We start from the raw sequence: 14,599 nt of genomic DNA on the forward strand, positions 1-14,599 counted from the left end.
GATCGAAATACAAAGCATGAAATACAAAACATTTATTAAATACTTTTGCTAGGTAAAGCTTTAGAAAAACAGTTTAAAGAATACAAAGAATAACTCCAAGCATATTTTACTGGAGGTAGAGTAGCTGCCTGAACTTTGAAACCATTATGACAGAATTACAAGACTATGTGCTACATTAAAGTAGTACAACTTATTGAGAATGTACCAGAGTTACTGAAAGAGGTATATAAAAAAAGGAATTTTCCATGTACTGAATTAAGTGATAAGGAAGTTATCAGTGAAAGCTGTATTAAACAATGAAGCATGATCTCAGTTTGGCTAAAAATACAGTGCTAGAGAGATTCTAGGGTTGTGGGATACTATTTTTACCTTCCTTGTGACAACGGTCAGATGCCAAAGGACACTCCAAAATCCTCACAGAAAAGCAATTCCCCCCCAAATATTCCACACAGAATCTGCTTGTTATTACCAGTGTACAGCCAGGTATCCCACTGATCTCTTTTCTCCCTGTGGAATACACATAGCAATGATAGCTGCTTAGTTATTGGCTGAGCCAGCAAGCTATCTGAATAATTATGTGGCCAGGTAAGTCCACCACAGGTACCATGATCAGAGCTGGTGTTTTCATGCCCATTTGTTCTTCAATGTGTTCTTGGAGTCCTGAAACATAAACAAACATTGTTTTTTTTAGCTTTTAAAATTTTTCAAAATTAACCGTTGGTTGTAACAGGGTAAATTTAGCTCAAGTCAGATAAAAACAACCACATTTGCAGTGCCATCCTAAGCAGAGTTACACTCTGCTTAAATTGACCTAGAAATGTATAACTCTGCTTGGGATGGCACTATAAAATACAATTGACTGGATCCAAAAGTAAATGATCTTTCATTCATAGAAGGAATCCTCTGTTAGCAGATTTGTTCTGTGAATGTAAGACCCCTCTATTGGTGGAAGGCTACCACTGGATCCAACTCAGTGGTTATAGGATTCCAAAATATCATGAAAGCAAATGTTGAAGATATGAAGGCTAGTATACTTGATTTTTAAATTGCATTTTCTTTATAATACATTTTTCAAGTTTTCACGTAATAAAGGCTGCAGTCCTAGGATTGGGATACCAATGCAAACATGAATTTTATTCCCCCTCCCTGAATGAGTGCTTGGAGACACTGACTTGTGACTTAACAAATGAGGGTGAATACAAACCAGCTCTGATGGAATTTGATTGTGGAAGGTTGAGCCTGGCAGGATCTAAGGGGTTTTGCTTGTTCTGCAAAGAATACACTTAACACAAGGATCAAATTTGCAGCTTGAGGATACTTGTGGATACGGAGTTATTCCTAGACTTCAGGATGCAGCCTTGCTAGAAATGCTTTCTATCAGCTGTGCCTAGTTCATTGCTAGGGTGGCCAGGTCCCTCTTCACCACTGGCGGGAGGTTTTTGGGGTGGAGCCTGAGGAAGTGTGTACCACACTGAAGACTTTTAACAGCTCTCCCCCAAATAAATAAACTGAGCTCCAAATATTTATTTCCTCAATTTTTGAGCCTGAATGTTTCTTTAATGTGTGGAAATATCCTTTCCAGTAATCATTCATTTTCTGAATAGATGAATCGTTCAATTGATTAATCTCCTAAACATTTGTCTTTATTTCAAAAATGTGGGTCCATTCAACAAAGTTATTTGAGGGCAGGTATGAAATCCTCCCTCATCCTCCCCACAGGGCTAGGCATTATTAATACATCACACCAGATACATGGTGAAAGCAGATTATGCAAATAAACTATGAATCACCTAAGGAAAACATATCACAACAATGGCTAAGTAATTGCAAGGAATTCTTGCTTTAGTAAGTGGTTGCTGCAGCTTGTAAAGTGGTTGCTGCTGGTGATTTGTCATGTAGCACCTAGAAATTTGCACCTAGAAATTTGAAAAGTGCAGAAGGCAATGATGGTGGTGGGGAGAGAGTTGCCTGCTTTAGATTTCTACTGGCCGCCTATTGTTGGATCCTGCAATCTTGCAATTGTAGTAATGAAATGTTTTGTGCAATTAATGATTCTTGGCTGGGGGGGGTGGGTGCAGAGAGCTTTAACCTTTTCCATTGGCTGCAGAGCTGTGAATAACGTTTGTCATTCAAAGACTCCATACTGAGGGTTTGTACCTAACAGCTTCCCAAAGAATAGAGCCGTCAGCTCATTGTTCAAGGTCTTCCTTGTGCAGACGTGGCAATCCAAAGAAGGGGTTAACGGATGGAAACTGTCAATGTTAGAGGTAAATATCGACAGAGAGGAACTTAAAATCAATAGTCAATTCAAAGGTCAAAAGGACTTCATGTTCCCTTTTTTAAGCAATCTGGTCTACCTGTTCCAACAATCCACTGATTCAGGGTGACCTAGGCACTTACTGACAAAACAATGCAACTTGAACTGTTCATGTGCCTATAGTTTCACATACTTAATAAGTGGACAACAGGTATGCAAGATACAACTCTAGCAAGAACCAGTTCTTAATTCTAATATAGTCTTTCACTTGGGGTTGCCAATCTCCAAATACTAGCTGGAGATCTCCTGCTATTACAACTGATCTCCAGCTGATAGAGATCAGTTCACCTGGAGAAAATGGCCGCTTTGGCAATTGGGCTCTATGGCATTGAAGTCGCTCCCCTCCCCAAACCCTGCCCTCCTCAGGCTCCACCCCAAAAACCTCCCACCAGTGGCGAAGAGGGACCTGGCAACCCTATTTTCACTGTACCTTCACCCATGCTTTCAGTGGGAAAGGTAACTTTCTCTAGATTGCAATCGAAGCAGTTGTTTACATCCAATTTTCTGAAAGGCTACTATTTTCCCTTTCTTAACTACAATTTAAAAAGTACCACTACATTAAAATTTCTAATGTGCATTTTCACAAACCTTTAATACCAAATACAGGAGCCCTGTGGTGCAGAGTGTTAAGCTGCAGTACTGCAGTCAAAACTCTGCTCACGACCTGAGTTCGATCCCGACGGAAGTCGGTTTCAGGTAGCCGGCTCAAGGTTGACTCAGCCTTCCATCCTTCCGAGGTCGGTGAAATGAGTACCCAGCTTGCTGGGGATAAAGGGAAGATGACTAGGGAAGGCACTGGCAAACCACCCCGCAAAACAAAGTCTGCCTTGGAAACGTCGGGATGTGACGTCACTCCATGGGTCAGGAATGCTTGCACAGGTGCTTGCACAGGGGACCTTTACCTTTACTTTACTTAATAACAAAACAGCAAAAATGGTTAGTGTCCTTATGCAGACTAGGTAGAAAGGGTAACAATGGAAGAAGAATTTAAGACACACGCCAAAACTTCCATCTGAATGCACTACACTAGCTACAAACCAGCCACTTGGCATTCCACACTGGAAAGGAAAATAAATTCATTCATTAAATTCCATCATGCTCCTTTTTATACAAGTTAATTCAGAAGGAGCGGGCCAATAAACTCTCATGCCTATTGCTCTCAAAATGTCTCGATAAATACAAGCTATTGTTTTAATGCACACCACATGCCTTAAGAATAAGGCTGTTATCATTTACCAGCCACAGTAAAGAACCGTGAGGACTAGCCTCACTAGTTATCTTCATTGTTGAGGGGAAAAACAACAACAAATAACCACAGAAAAGAATGAACACATGCCTCAGCCTGGGTATCACTAGTGCTTTTCTGTTACCACTGTGTTCCCCTTTCTCCTCCCCTCTCTCCCTTTAAACCAAATACCCTGTTATATCACTTAGCGTGGGTCTTTAAATCCCAAAGCTAATAAAGCTCCGTTGCTTCAGCTCTATGGATTTGACATGCAGCGTGTGCTTTGCAGGGAAGCTTCACAGGGGATCAGGTTCCTAACAGTCAACTAAGAATTGCAATCCCAAAAGAGGTGCCCCTGGCGTGCCGAGCACTTAACCCTTCGACCAGTCCCAACATGACTGTTCACAAATTATTGATGTCTCTAAATCCTTGGCAGATTGCAGACAGGTCTTGTCTCCCTTGAAGCCCTAGCATATGGCCACTAATGGGATGGATTAAGGGGGGGGGGGCGCCGAGGAAATACATGCACACACACAGCCTTTGCCACATGAATGCAAAGCCACAGAAACAGGAGAGGGTGATTGAACTGGACTGAACACTGCTAAAGACATGATTAGCCTCTTGTTATGGATCATTTCCATTGATCTATATCTGGTTTTGCAGCACAGTTTAATTAAAGCTGTCTGGAACAAGCCTGTTCTCTAAATGATCAGCAATGCAATGAAAATGTGAAATTTGAGGAAGCTTGAGGCCTTTAAGAAGCCTCACTAACTTTGTGGTTAACAGTAGCAGAAAGGAAAATGTATTCAGGGAAATTAACTGTTTAGATGCTGCCTGTAGTCTCTTCCCCTCGAAATCCTATTTAAGTTTGTTTTCAAAGGGAAAAAAATGTTTTCTAGTCACAAACAAATTCCAGGGAAGCCAGCAGATGTGTCTGGAGACAGTTATTTCAGGATAAAGCTAAACCTGCGATCCATCACTGATTTATTACATATTAGAACAGTACTACTCTGGGATAAGTGAGCTTTACTCGGTAGCCTCAGATTTCAGGCAGCATGGCAAGGTGACAACAATCTGGAAGTGGGGAGGGGAGAAAGTTGCTTCAAAGGGAAGGAACTGGCTATGATGGTGTCTTTGTGCTACAGAATATGTGTGTGGCTTGCAGATATATGGCCGCCTCATTCAGGTCTAAAGCCTGCTTGTTCATACTGTTCTTAAAACAAAATAAATCCACATCATAAAGACCTACATGCAAGCAAGCAAATTTTAACTCAATGGACACCCCAAGTAACAAATTAAGAACAAATCCTAACAGGCAAGCCAGCACCTGGTATAGTTCACACAAGTCTAACCCTATTCAGAGAATGAATGAGGATTGCTTGTTATAAATCCCCCTGAGAATCTAGTAAGTAAAGGCAACAAAGACAAACTAGAAGATGAGCTGCTTTCAAACAAGCAAGCACCAGAACAAATTCCAAGCTACGACTGGCCTCATGAGAGACTACATTGACTGTAAGGTTGCCAGTTCTGGATTGGGAAAAACCTGGAGATTTTTGGGGCGGAGCCTTGAGGAGAGCGGGGTTTGGGGAGGGGACTTCAATGCCAGAGAGTCCAATTGACAAAGCAGCCATTTTCTCCAGATGAACTGATCTATATCGGCTGGAGATCAGTTGTAATAGCAGGAGATCTCCAACTAGTACCTGGAAGTTTGCAACTCTAGGTTCCACATGTTGTGAGTTAGTAATCATTCATCTCCTAGATTTTCCTGGGGGAAACCCAGGAGGTGAATAATTACAGTCATGCTTCAATGACATATTACCCATTTCAATAGGCTTACTCTAGATTTTCAGAAGGTACTAACCATCTCTCTGTTTGGTTTTGTTAGCGACTTGCTTCTGTTTTGGTTCTTGCCCCTGTCTGCTTCTAATGTCATTTATTTTGCCCTCACTTTCTGACTCCTGAACCAGAAAGGTTTATGAATGCAAGTCTCTTCCAAGTTTCTGGTTGGGGTTCTATCCAGTTTGAGGTCTCTTGGCCTTGGTGGCCACCCTTGAGTTTTATAAGGCAAGGCACACAAGCTCAGAATTCTCTTGGCTGGGGCTTTTGATGGTTTTGGAGCCCGAGCGAATGTCCCACATTGACTTGGCCACCCTTTGGAGCTAGACTTGCAACTTTGTTTGCTTAAGCCAAAGAGTTATTGTATTATAAGGGGCCTAGAAAAATTCATGATTTGATAGACCTATCAATGACTATTAACCATGATGGTCAAATGAAACTTTTATGCTTAGAGGCAGTGTACTTATGAATACCACTTGCTGTGGGGGGAGTATTGTTGCCTTCATGCCTTGCTTCTGGGTTCTTGGAGCCACCTGGTTGCTGCTGTGAAAATCAGGATGGACCTTTGCTGATTCAGAAGAGCTCTTCTTAGAATGGCTACTTCATTACAACTGCACACTTGGTTCCTTTCACATAATAAGGTCATGATTCTCTCCCCTTTTCTGAATTACTCAATGAGCAGTTATGTAAGTAAATGAAACCCATGATGCTTTAAGATTACACATATTTAGAGAGAGAGAGAGAGAGAGAGAGAGAGAGAGAGGGCAAAAGGACTACACTTTTTCCAGTGACACAGGTTAAAAGGATGCCCCCTACCTAGGAAGCTTTGTCCTCTTTTCCCTACAAGATAAAATTGAGGCCAAGGGTATTTAAATTAACCTGAGCATTAAAAAGAAATCATAGTTTCTAAAAGCTGAGTCACTTGTGGAGAAAATAAAGAGTTCTTGGCTTCTTTAGAAAGTAAAGTTAAATGGAACATTGCTAATAAATTTTCCAGGAAAAAATAAATGGAAAGGCATATATGTTATTTTTAGAGAAGGTTCAATTACGGGCCTGTCAGGATTGGCTGTACATCCCTTTATCAGGCCACCAAGCTAACTTGTTTTTCTCAGCAAAGTTTGCTTAATGACCAGTTTAACAAAAGATTTTTCACCGTGGGTGTTAATTAGAGCTTTGTGGACTCTGTAGGATTTGTGCTCACTAAACCCTGTAATTCAAGTCAAAAGAGGTGGGGATGCACCAGCCTCTTTTCTCATTCCACGAAGACTTAACTTTGACTAAACCAAATCTAAGAGACAACTTCTCCCCCTTCTATGCCCAGAGCATATTTTATAGATAGTTCTATATTTTCAAAATTACAAATCAAGCTCTGCTTCTCCAACTTTTTGGATTCCTGAGAAAGTTCTTGCTTCTTCATGATAACTTGTGAAAAATATATATTTCTTGTTGTTTGACTGGTGTCCATGCTTAGCGAATCAGCCCTCAATCTCACTAAAATGTGTTTCTTTGAAACAGATATTTGAGAAAGTGGCATAACGCCAGATTTTCAGTTACGTTTGTTGAGACAAAAGGCTGGTTCACAGTTTCTTCAGCATAGTATGGCACATAATATAATGCATCATATACTTCACAAGGTATTGGATTCTCCCATCCTACCCCAGATATGGGTGCAATTGTCTTGGATACTATTGAGAATGTTCAGGGCAATGGAATAAAAATCCAAGATAGGATTAGCAGGTCATAAATCAAGATGGCATCCCAGCCTGCCAATTAACATCCTCTTCTCAAGACCTACCCTCCACACCCCCACCAGCAGATGAAGACAGTGACCAGAGACAGGACTTTTTCAGTGGTGGCACCTCACCTTTGGAATGTCCTCTTCACTGAAGCTCACCTTGTGCTTTCCTTACTGTTATTTAGGTTCAAGGCTAAAAGATTTCTTTCAACCCAGGCTTTGAACTGAGGGGTTCTCTTTTAGCTGGTTTAATGGTCTGCTTCTAACCTGAGGACTGTTTAATGAATATCATTTTAGGCTACTGAATTTTGTTTTATGCTGTTTTTATGCCCCTGGCTTGTTTTGATATTGACAATTTTTATATGTTGGTATTGTGTTTCTATTTTTTTTTATTGTATTATCTTTATTTTGTGAGCCATCTTGTGCAGGTCTCTAGAGAAGTAGCATACACATTCTCTAAATAAATAATAAATATATCTGCTGCAATTTAGGACTACAGTGCTTATGGCCAGTTGAAAGATAATATGAAGTGGCCTTACAGATGGACAGATGACATGTTAAGTCAGGAATTTAATTTACCTGACATGCATTATTTTCAAACACAATTCGACCCAAAAGCATATAAAAGTAATTCAGAAGGTTTCTTCAGTGATTAATTGATATAAATATTCCTTCCTAATAAATACAAAAATATCTCAGTCTGAGAAAGATTTTTATATTTAAAACAATGGGTATTTGCGGGGGAGGGACTGTACTGTTGCGATGATGACTTTGGCTGCTAAACTACACTTATACTAAACTGGATTACATATTTATTTCAATTGTTCATCATTGCGGTCCTTTGAAGTCAAGTCTGTAGGATCATAACCTAAGTAAATAGTTACATATTGTTCATATAATGATATAAGTATAGTTCCTCTACATACCCGCCTCATGTCACCTGCCCCAGTTGGTGTTTCCCACTGCCAATCTGACTGGTGGCGGGAGAAAAATTAAATTAAAAAATGTCGGGTGATAGTGTGACATCACTTCTGGTAAACCCAGCAGTGATGTTATGCCTCTCTAGGAACTGCCCAAAATTAATTGGTAAAACCGTAGTTTTCAGCGATTTCTAGAGATGACTGATAGCCTGACAGAAATGACATCATACTGTTGGCTGATGGCCCCTGTGTACCTCCTCCACCCAATTCTCTGCTGGTTGCCAGGCCAGGAAACCCTACCCGAGTGAAATTTCAGGGCCTCTTTAAAGGGCACATGTTGCGGGTATACAGTCTGATGTTTTAGAGCACATATATGGGTGAGTTACAAGTTGAGAAATATTATTCAAACAGATATGAGAAAGTCAAAAACAGAAATCTGCATTCCTGGTATCTGTACACAACTTGCACTTTCCAAACATCACTTATGTTGTATTGTGTTGGTCCCTGCCTGTAATAACTTGTATCATACTGCAATACAGCTTTTCCTTGCAAATAATGTATTTGTACCAGCACTGAATTGTATCAGCTTGAGCAGCAGATTTGGAGTAAAGGCAATCTTGTGGGCTGATTTACAACTGCTTATCGCAGTGCACAGTCCCAAAGCTCTGGCTGATATTGAGATCACCTGGCACAGATTTGAAAAATCTGAGAGGTGGCAATGTGAAGCCTTCAGGTGAGAGCTGGGAACTTTGCTAGGGCAGTTTTTGGATCACTCTGCCTGTGCCTTCTGTAAATCAAGGACTTTTCTCCAGGGCAGTCAATCTGGCACCTTTCACAAATGTTAAATTCACTTAATTTTTCCCACCAAAGAAGCTGTCATGAGACATACTGAAGCAAATATGTCCTTTAAAGGATACACATGGACTCTGCTGTAACAGTGTCTGTTAAGTGATCTGACATCCCAGGATGATTTTGTTAAAAATAAATTAAACATTTGTTGGCTTTCGTTAATTACACTATGCCAAGCAGACTCAAAATTGGAAATACCTGACTGGAGACAATTTCAATACAATGAATACCCCCAATATAGTTAGAAGAGCCAGAGCTTTTTTAAAAAAACAAAAACCTTTGACCTTAGTGGTGGACAAGTCTATATGTCCATTCATTCCATAGCTTTTCAATACTACAAATAATATCTGTCTTTTGTTGCCCGTATGTATGATCTCCTTAGAGAGGATAGATAAAAATTAGGAGAGGCTAGAAGCAGAATGATCCTAGCATAATATGGGAGCCAGTGTGGTCTAGTGGTTAAGAGCGACAGAGTCTAATCTGGAGTGTGGGATTTGATTCCCCACTCCTTCACATGAAGCCTGCTGGATGACCTTGGGCCAGTCACAGTTTGCACAGAACTCTCTCAGACTCACCTGCCTTACAAGGTGTCAGTTGTGTGTGCGTGGGAAGGAAGGGAATGTGATTGTAAGCCGCTTTGAGACTCCTTAAGGTAAAGAAAAGCGGGGTATAAAAACCTACTCTTCTTCTTCTTCTCTAATATGTGCCGCTTCCTTATGAGTCTACTTTTGTATTGTTAAGCAATTCAGTGAACTCAGGCTTCCTAAATTCAAGTCAGTTGAATAATATTGGTTCTCCATACTGGTTCTCATTTGAAGGCAGTTTTGTTCCATGTACACTGTGCATCTCTCCAGCCTCCACTGTCAGGTTGGCAATTGACAATGCATTTGTGACAATGATAAAGAACTCTGCTAGGAATGGTAATGAAAAGATTTAAAAGAGAAATACTGGAGCTAATGAGCCCCGTGGCGCAGAGTGGTAAGCTGCAATACTGCAGTCCCAAGCTCTGCTCACGACCTGAGTTCGATACCCAAGGGAAGTCGGTTTCAGGTAGCCGGCTCAAGGTTGACTCAGCCTTCCATCCTTCCGAGGTCGGTAAAATGAGTACCCAGCTTTCTGGGGGTAAAGGGAAGATGACTGGGGAAGGCACTGGCAAACCACCCTGTAAACAAAGTCTGCCTAGAAAACGTCGGGATGTGACGTCACCCCATGGGTCAGGAATGACCTGGTGCTTGCACAGGGGACCTTTACCTTTACCTAATGAGCTTCAAGCAAGTTACTTGGAAGAAAATCAGAAACCAATCCTGACTGAGGGAAGCTGGAAGTTCTTATATGTGGAAAATGGCCTGACATGTGTTCTTTAAAGATGCATGAAATCTTCAGAGAAACACCTAAGATCACAAAAATGAATACGGGCTCCATAGGCACCAAATTCATTTCAATGGTCATAGTGCCCCAAGGGTGACAAGCACTCCAAAGATATAATAGATGGCATTTTAAAGTGCTCCTGAGAATAAGCAGAACATGCTCCTAGTTACATTTTGCAGGATCAAACACCTTATGAAAATTGTATAGAAGGATCTTAGGAATGCACTGATGAGAAAAGTAATAAGAACTGGGGTGGGAGAGCAATTGCTTTTAATGACAGGCACATGGTCCAAGATGTTCCAAGGTCCCCAGTGTCCCACAAATGAATAGGTGAGAATGATAAACAATGCTTTCGGGCTCTAACCTAGATGCCAACTAGCTGGTGTAAGATCTCACAAGTAGGCTGTTGGCCTCAGGAGTTATTTGCATTTCGGATTCTTGATTTTGCCAGCACATTACAGAAAACTTAAACTAGGGCTATTGCTATGAGCTCATAGAATTAAGTCTTCTCCAAGTCCACAAACCACACGCAGTGACAAAAGCACCGGTCACCACGCTGAACATGTTAAGTATATGATTGGTTCACTGTAGATCATTTCTATTGATCCAGCTTTGACTTCTCAGAACAGTTTAATCACAGCTGCCTGGAAGAGGGTAATGGATGGCTCAGGGGATTAGTTATAGGATACACAGCATCCCATTCTTAGGTCACTGGTTCAATCCCACAACCAGTTTGGCAATTACTAGAAGCCGTTATTGCTGTATCTGGTGACTTATGTGAAATAAACTGGCGAAATTTAATTCCAGTCACCCATGAAAGGAGGCAAAAAAAGCCCCACAGAACATTACTATAATCAATAGTAAAGATATGATGAACTGCTGCATTCAATTATGGTTCACAAATATATTTGTGCAGTGAACAAAAGATAGCTACATGCCAGAAGGGTTGGCAGCTACTCAATTATCATGCTATGTACCATTTCATTGAGTTCCACCATTTTCTGGCATTCCTCTACCAATCATAGCAGTTAACTGTTAATGTCCGAATTCCCACAGGTTTGGCATCTGTGACACAATGTGTATAAGAATAAATAACACTTCGGGAGTATACGACTTGCATTGTGCTCACTGGAACAGCATTTTCAGTTTCAGAATCCTGAAGCCAGGTCTTCAGCAAAGGCAATAAGCAGCAGTTAGCTCTGTCTGATATTGGATTTATGAAACGAAGGATGCCGAGAGTAGAAACTGATGTGACGTTCTAATCACTTTTAAGAAACATGAAGGGCTAGTGATGGAGAGGTGACCTTTATCAGGGCAAAGAAGATTTTCCCATAAAAAGAAGGCCAAGCTGTGAGGCACAGTGAAACACAGTGTTTTGATTTATTCTTGTACCTGTTTCGGGGGGGGGGGGAATACCACCATGACCCATGGCCACGGCATCAAGCTTTAATAATGCTGCAGCACTGCTAGAGGGAAATAAAGCATCCAATAAGAGATGTCAGTTTCAAAATGAAGCAAGATGTCCATCCTCTAAACCAGTCTGTGGTCATCACTGATACTCTATGCCGTAGGCCCTATCTTGTCAGCGAGTATTACCCCCTCTTCGTTAAAGAACATGTCAACAAGGAGAATAGGGTCTACTGGAGGCTCCAAAACCTTCTTCAGCGGTATCATGAGTTCTAGTGGTCTTATTTCTAAGAATAATAGGTTATTTTTAATAGAAGCTTGATTGTTTAAAAATCCTTTTAGGAAGTTTTTAAGCCTTAAAATATATATGCAATATGTAAATAAACAAGACACACTGCACCCTCAACTTTACTTTGTTATATTTATGTTATCTAAGTAAAACAAACATATAAACTTACTAAAACATACTTAAAATGTTTACACATCCCGTCCTCCTTGAAACTAGGGCAGCTTCCAACAATTTCACATAAAATAATACACTCAATAAAATACATGAAAATAACATCACAATAATGTGTCACATGCTCCTGTTACTAAAGTACTAAACAGAGTTTGCGATGGTTCATTCCAGATGTTATGTCCATACATACCAGGATACTATCAGCTATACATAGATTCTTTAGATATGTGCAGCCACCATGTTGTCTGAACAGGGGTAACATGTATTTTGCATGTGGGTACAGCTTTAGTACACATGGAACAGAACCCTGAAAAATTAGGGTTTCATGTAGCATGTGTAAGTTGAAAATATGTATGTTGCCAGTTCAGACAACACGGCAACAGTGCGTAAGGAGGCTTGTGGGTAATTAATATGTGTGATTGTTGAGACAACACCACACATAGATATAATGTCTGAAAAGGTTGTATAATGAAGAGTAGAAAAGTCACAGCTTCAGATCTCACTTGAGGCAAAAACTGACTACACAATATTTACTCCTAAGTAAGTCTCAACAAATTCAGTGGGACTTATTAGTAAGTTTGTTCAGAGTTGCAAGCTGCTTACTTGCATTCTCAGCTCTTCATATCCCTGCATATGCAATATGAGGATAAAAATCTAGGCACATAGTACAACTGGAACACCTGAAATGTGTTATACAAAAGCTAAGTTTTATTAAAGAATCTACAAGGGTAAATAAGTGAAATCAATCACACACAAACCTCACCAACTTGACCCAGTAAAACCAAGTTTGGTATTTACTGTAAAAGAAATAGAGTTAGAGGAGAAAATATAGGAAAGAAAAATATTTGAATATAATAATCATATGGATGTCTTAGCAGAATTATTATGTAGAATAAACCAATCTTTGTAATGGCTTATTTAAAGTTTTAGCAACTAATTTAGGTAAATGCCGTATTTTCGAACAATCCTTGGCTATGTATCTCGATTACAAATTATTGCTCTCTCCTTCTAGTGTGAGTAATAAAGCAAAATATTAAAGCAGTAAACTTTTTCTTCAAAATATAGTGCTTGGTTATTTATTTTCGATACTCCATTTCTCTCAAGGGAAATCTGGAAGTTTTAAATCCATTGATTCCCCAATCACACTTTCACCATTTGCCTTCTCCTTGGCCTCTGAGATAAGTTTCTGTTTGCCAGTCAGATCTGGGAGATTTGTTTGCAAATTATAAATCCTATTGTTGTTTCATCTTAAACTAGAGGCCAGTATTTTATTTAAAGGAACCCCATCTCATAAAGTGTTTTATTCCAAAGGCATGCCAAAGATTTACAATATGCTAAACTGGGCAAAAACTCTCTAGTAATCAGCAACAATACATTTTACACTCTATCATAATAATTTTTTCTGCCTCTGTGTCGATAAAACTTTCCCTCCTTTTTACAATGGTTTACAACTTAAATAATTTAATACAACAGTTGTTATATTTTTATTGCAGGCTTATAAAACTTGTGCTATAAGTCTCTTCCATGCAATATATTAACCAAAAAATGACAGAGGAGACGGGGAGCTACTGATTACTAAAACTATAATTCAGGCTTGAAGTTCTGAAGACGTTATAAATGGCTCTTGCTTCACTTGCGCACTTCAGATGTATCTTTCAAATGAACTGCCTGCCTCTTGGATTCAATCTCTCTGCATCCATTACTGCCCTGGTGTATATTATAAACAAAGAGGCGTGCACATTTCAGACGACACACATTGTAGCACAATAAACCAGTTCTAGTCAATAAGAATAAAGGACTGGTAGCTAGGGAATCATAGACACTCTTGAGCAAACCTTATTAAAATACACGGGAGCAGCCCAGCATATGATCCCATGCAAATCTCTGTCATTTCCATAACTACCGCCAGGGGATGGGCAGGTTAGCCAGATTTCCAGACCCTGCAGCCCCCTGTAGGGGGCCCACAAAGTTAACCGGAGAAAAATGTCCCTATGATTGGCATTGCAGCTCCAGCACTGTTAGATATGTAATACAACTCTATCTTTCCTGGGTGCTGGAGACTTTTTTCTCATTTTCCCTGATGCTAATTAAAATTATAATCATAAGGGGGAAGGAAACTACCTTTTCAACACACTGGTGCTGCAGTCCTAAGCACATGTATGTGGGTCTAACTCTCACTGAACTTTCCAATAATCGTATAGGCACAAACTTAATATCATCCCACAGCATCCTTGCACTACCACATCTGCAACACGCACCGCCAATCAAAGTCGACCCCAACCACACTACTATATCATGGGTTTTTTGGTTACTGGAAGTAGGGTTGCCAATCCACAGATGGCCCTGGAGATTTCCCAGAAATACAGGTGATCTCCAGACTACAGAGATCAGTTCCCCTAGATAAAATGGCTGCTTTGGATGGTGGACTCTTTGGCTTTAGACCCTGCTGAGGTCCCTCACCATCCCAAACCCTGCCATCCCC

General features: G+C 40.3%; 1 protein-coding gene across 1 annotated transcript in view; it reads right to left on the reverse strand.

Annotated features, from left to right (window-relative positions):
* Positions 1–475: 475 nt before the first annotated feature.
* DPH6 (diphthamine biosynthesis 6) overlaps positions 476–14,599 on the reverse strand; it is a 259,679-nt gene continuing 245,555 nt past the window's right edge. The window contains exon 15 of the mRNA XM_056850740.1: positions 476–660. Coding sequence (XP_056706718.1) covers positions 542–660 — 119 coding nt within the window. The 3' untranslated portion in view covers positions 476–541. The remainder of the gene's footprint in view (positions 661–14,599) is intronic.

This window comes from Euleptes europaea, chromosome 6 (assembly GCF_029931775.1).
Source record: "Euleptes europaea isolate rEulEur1 chromosome 6, rEulEur1.hap1, whole genome shotgun sequence".
NCBI classification, from domain to species: domain Eukaryota; kingdom Metazoa; phylum Chordata; class Lepidosauria; order Squamata; family Sphaerodactylidae; genus Euleptes; species Euleptes europaea.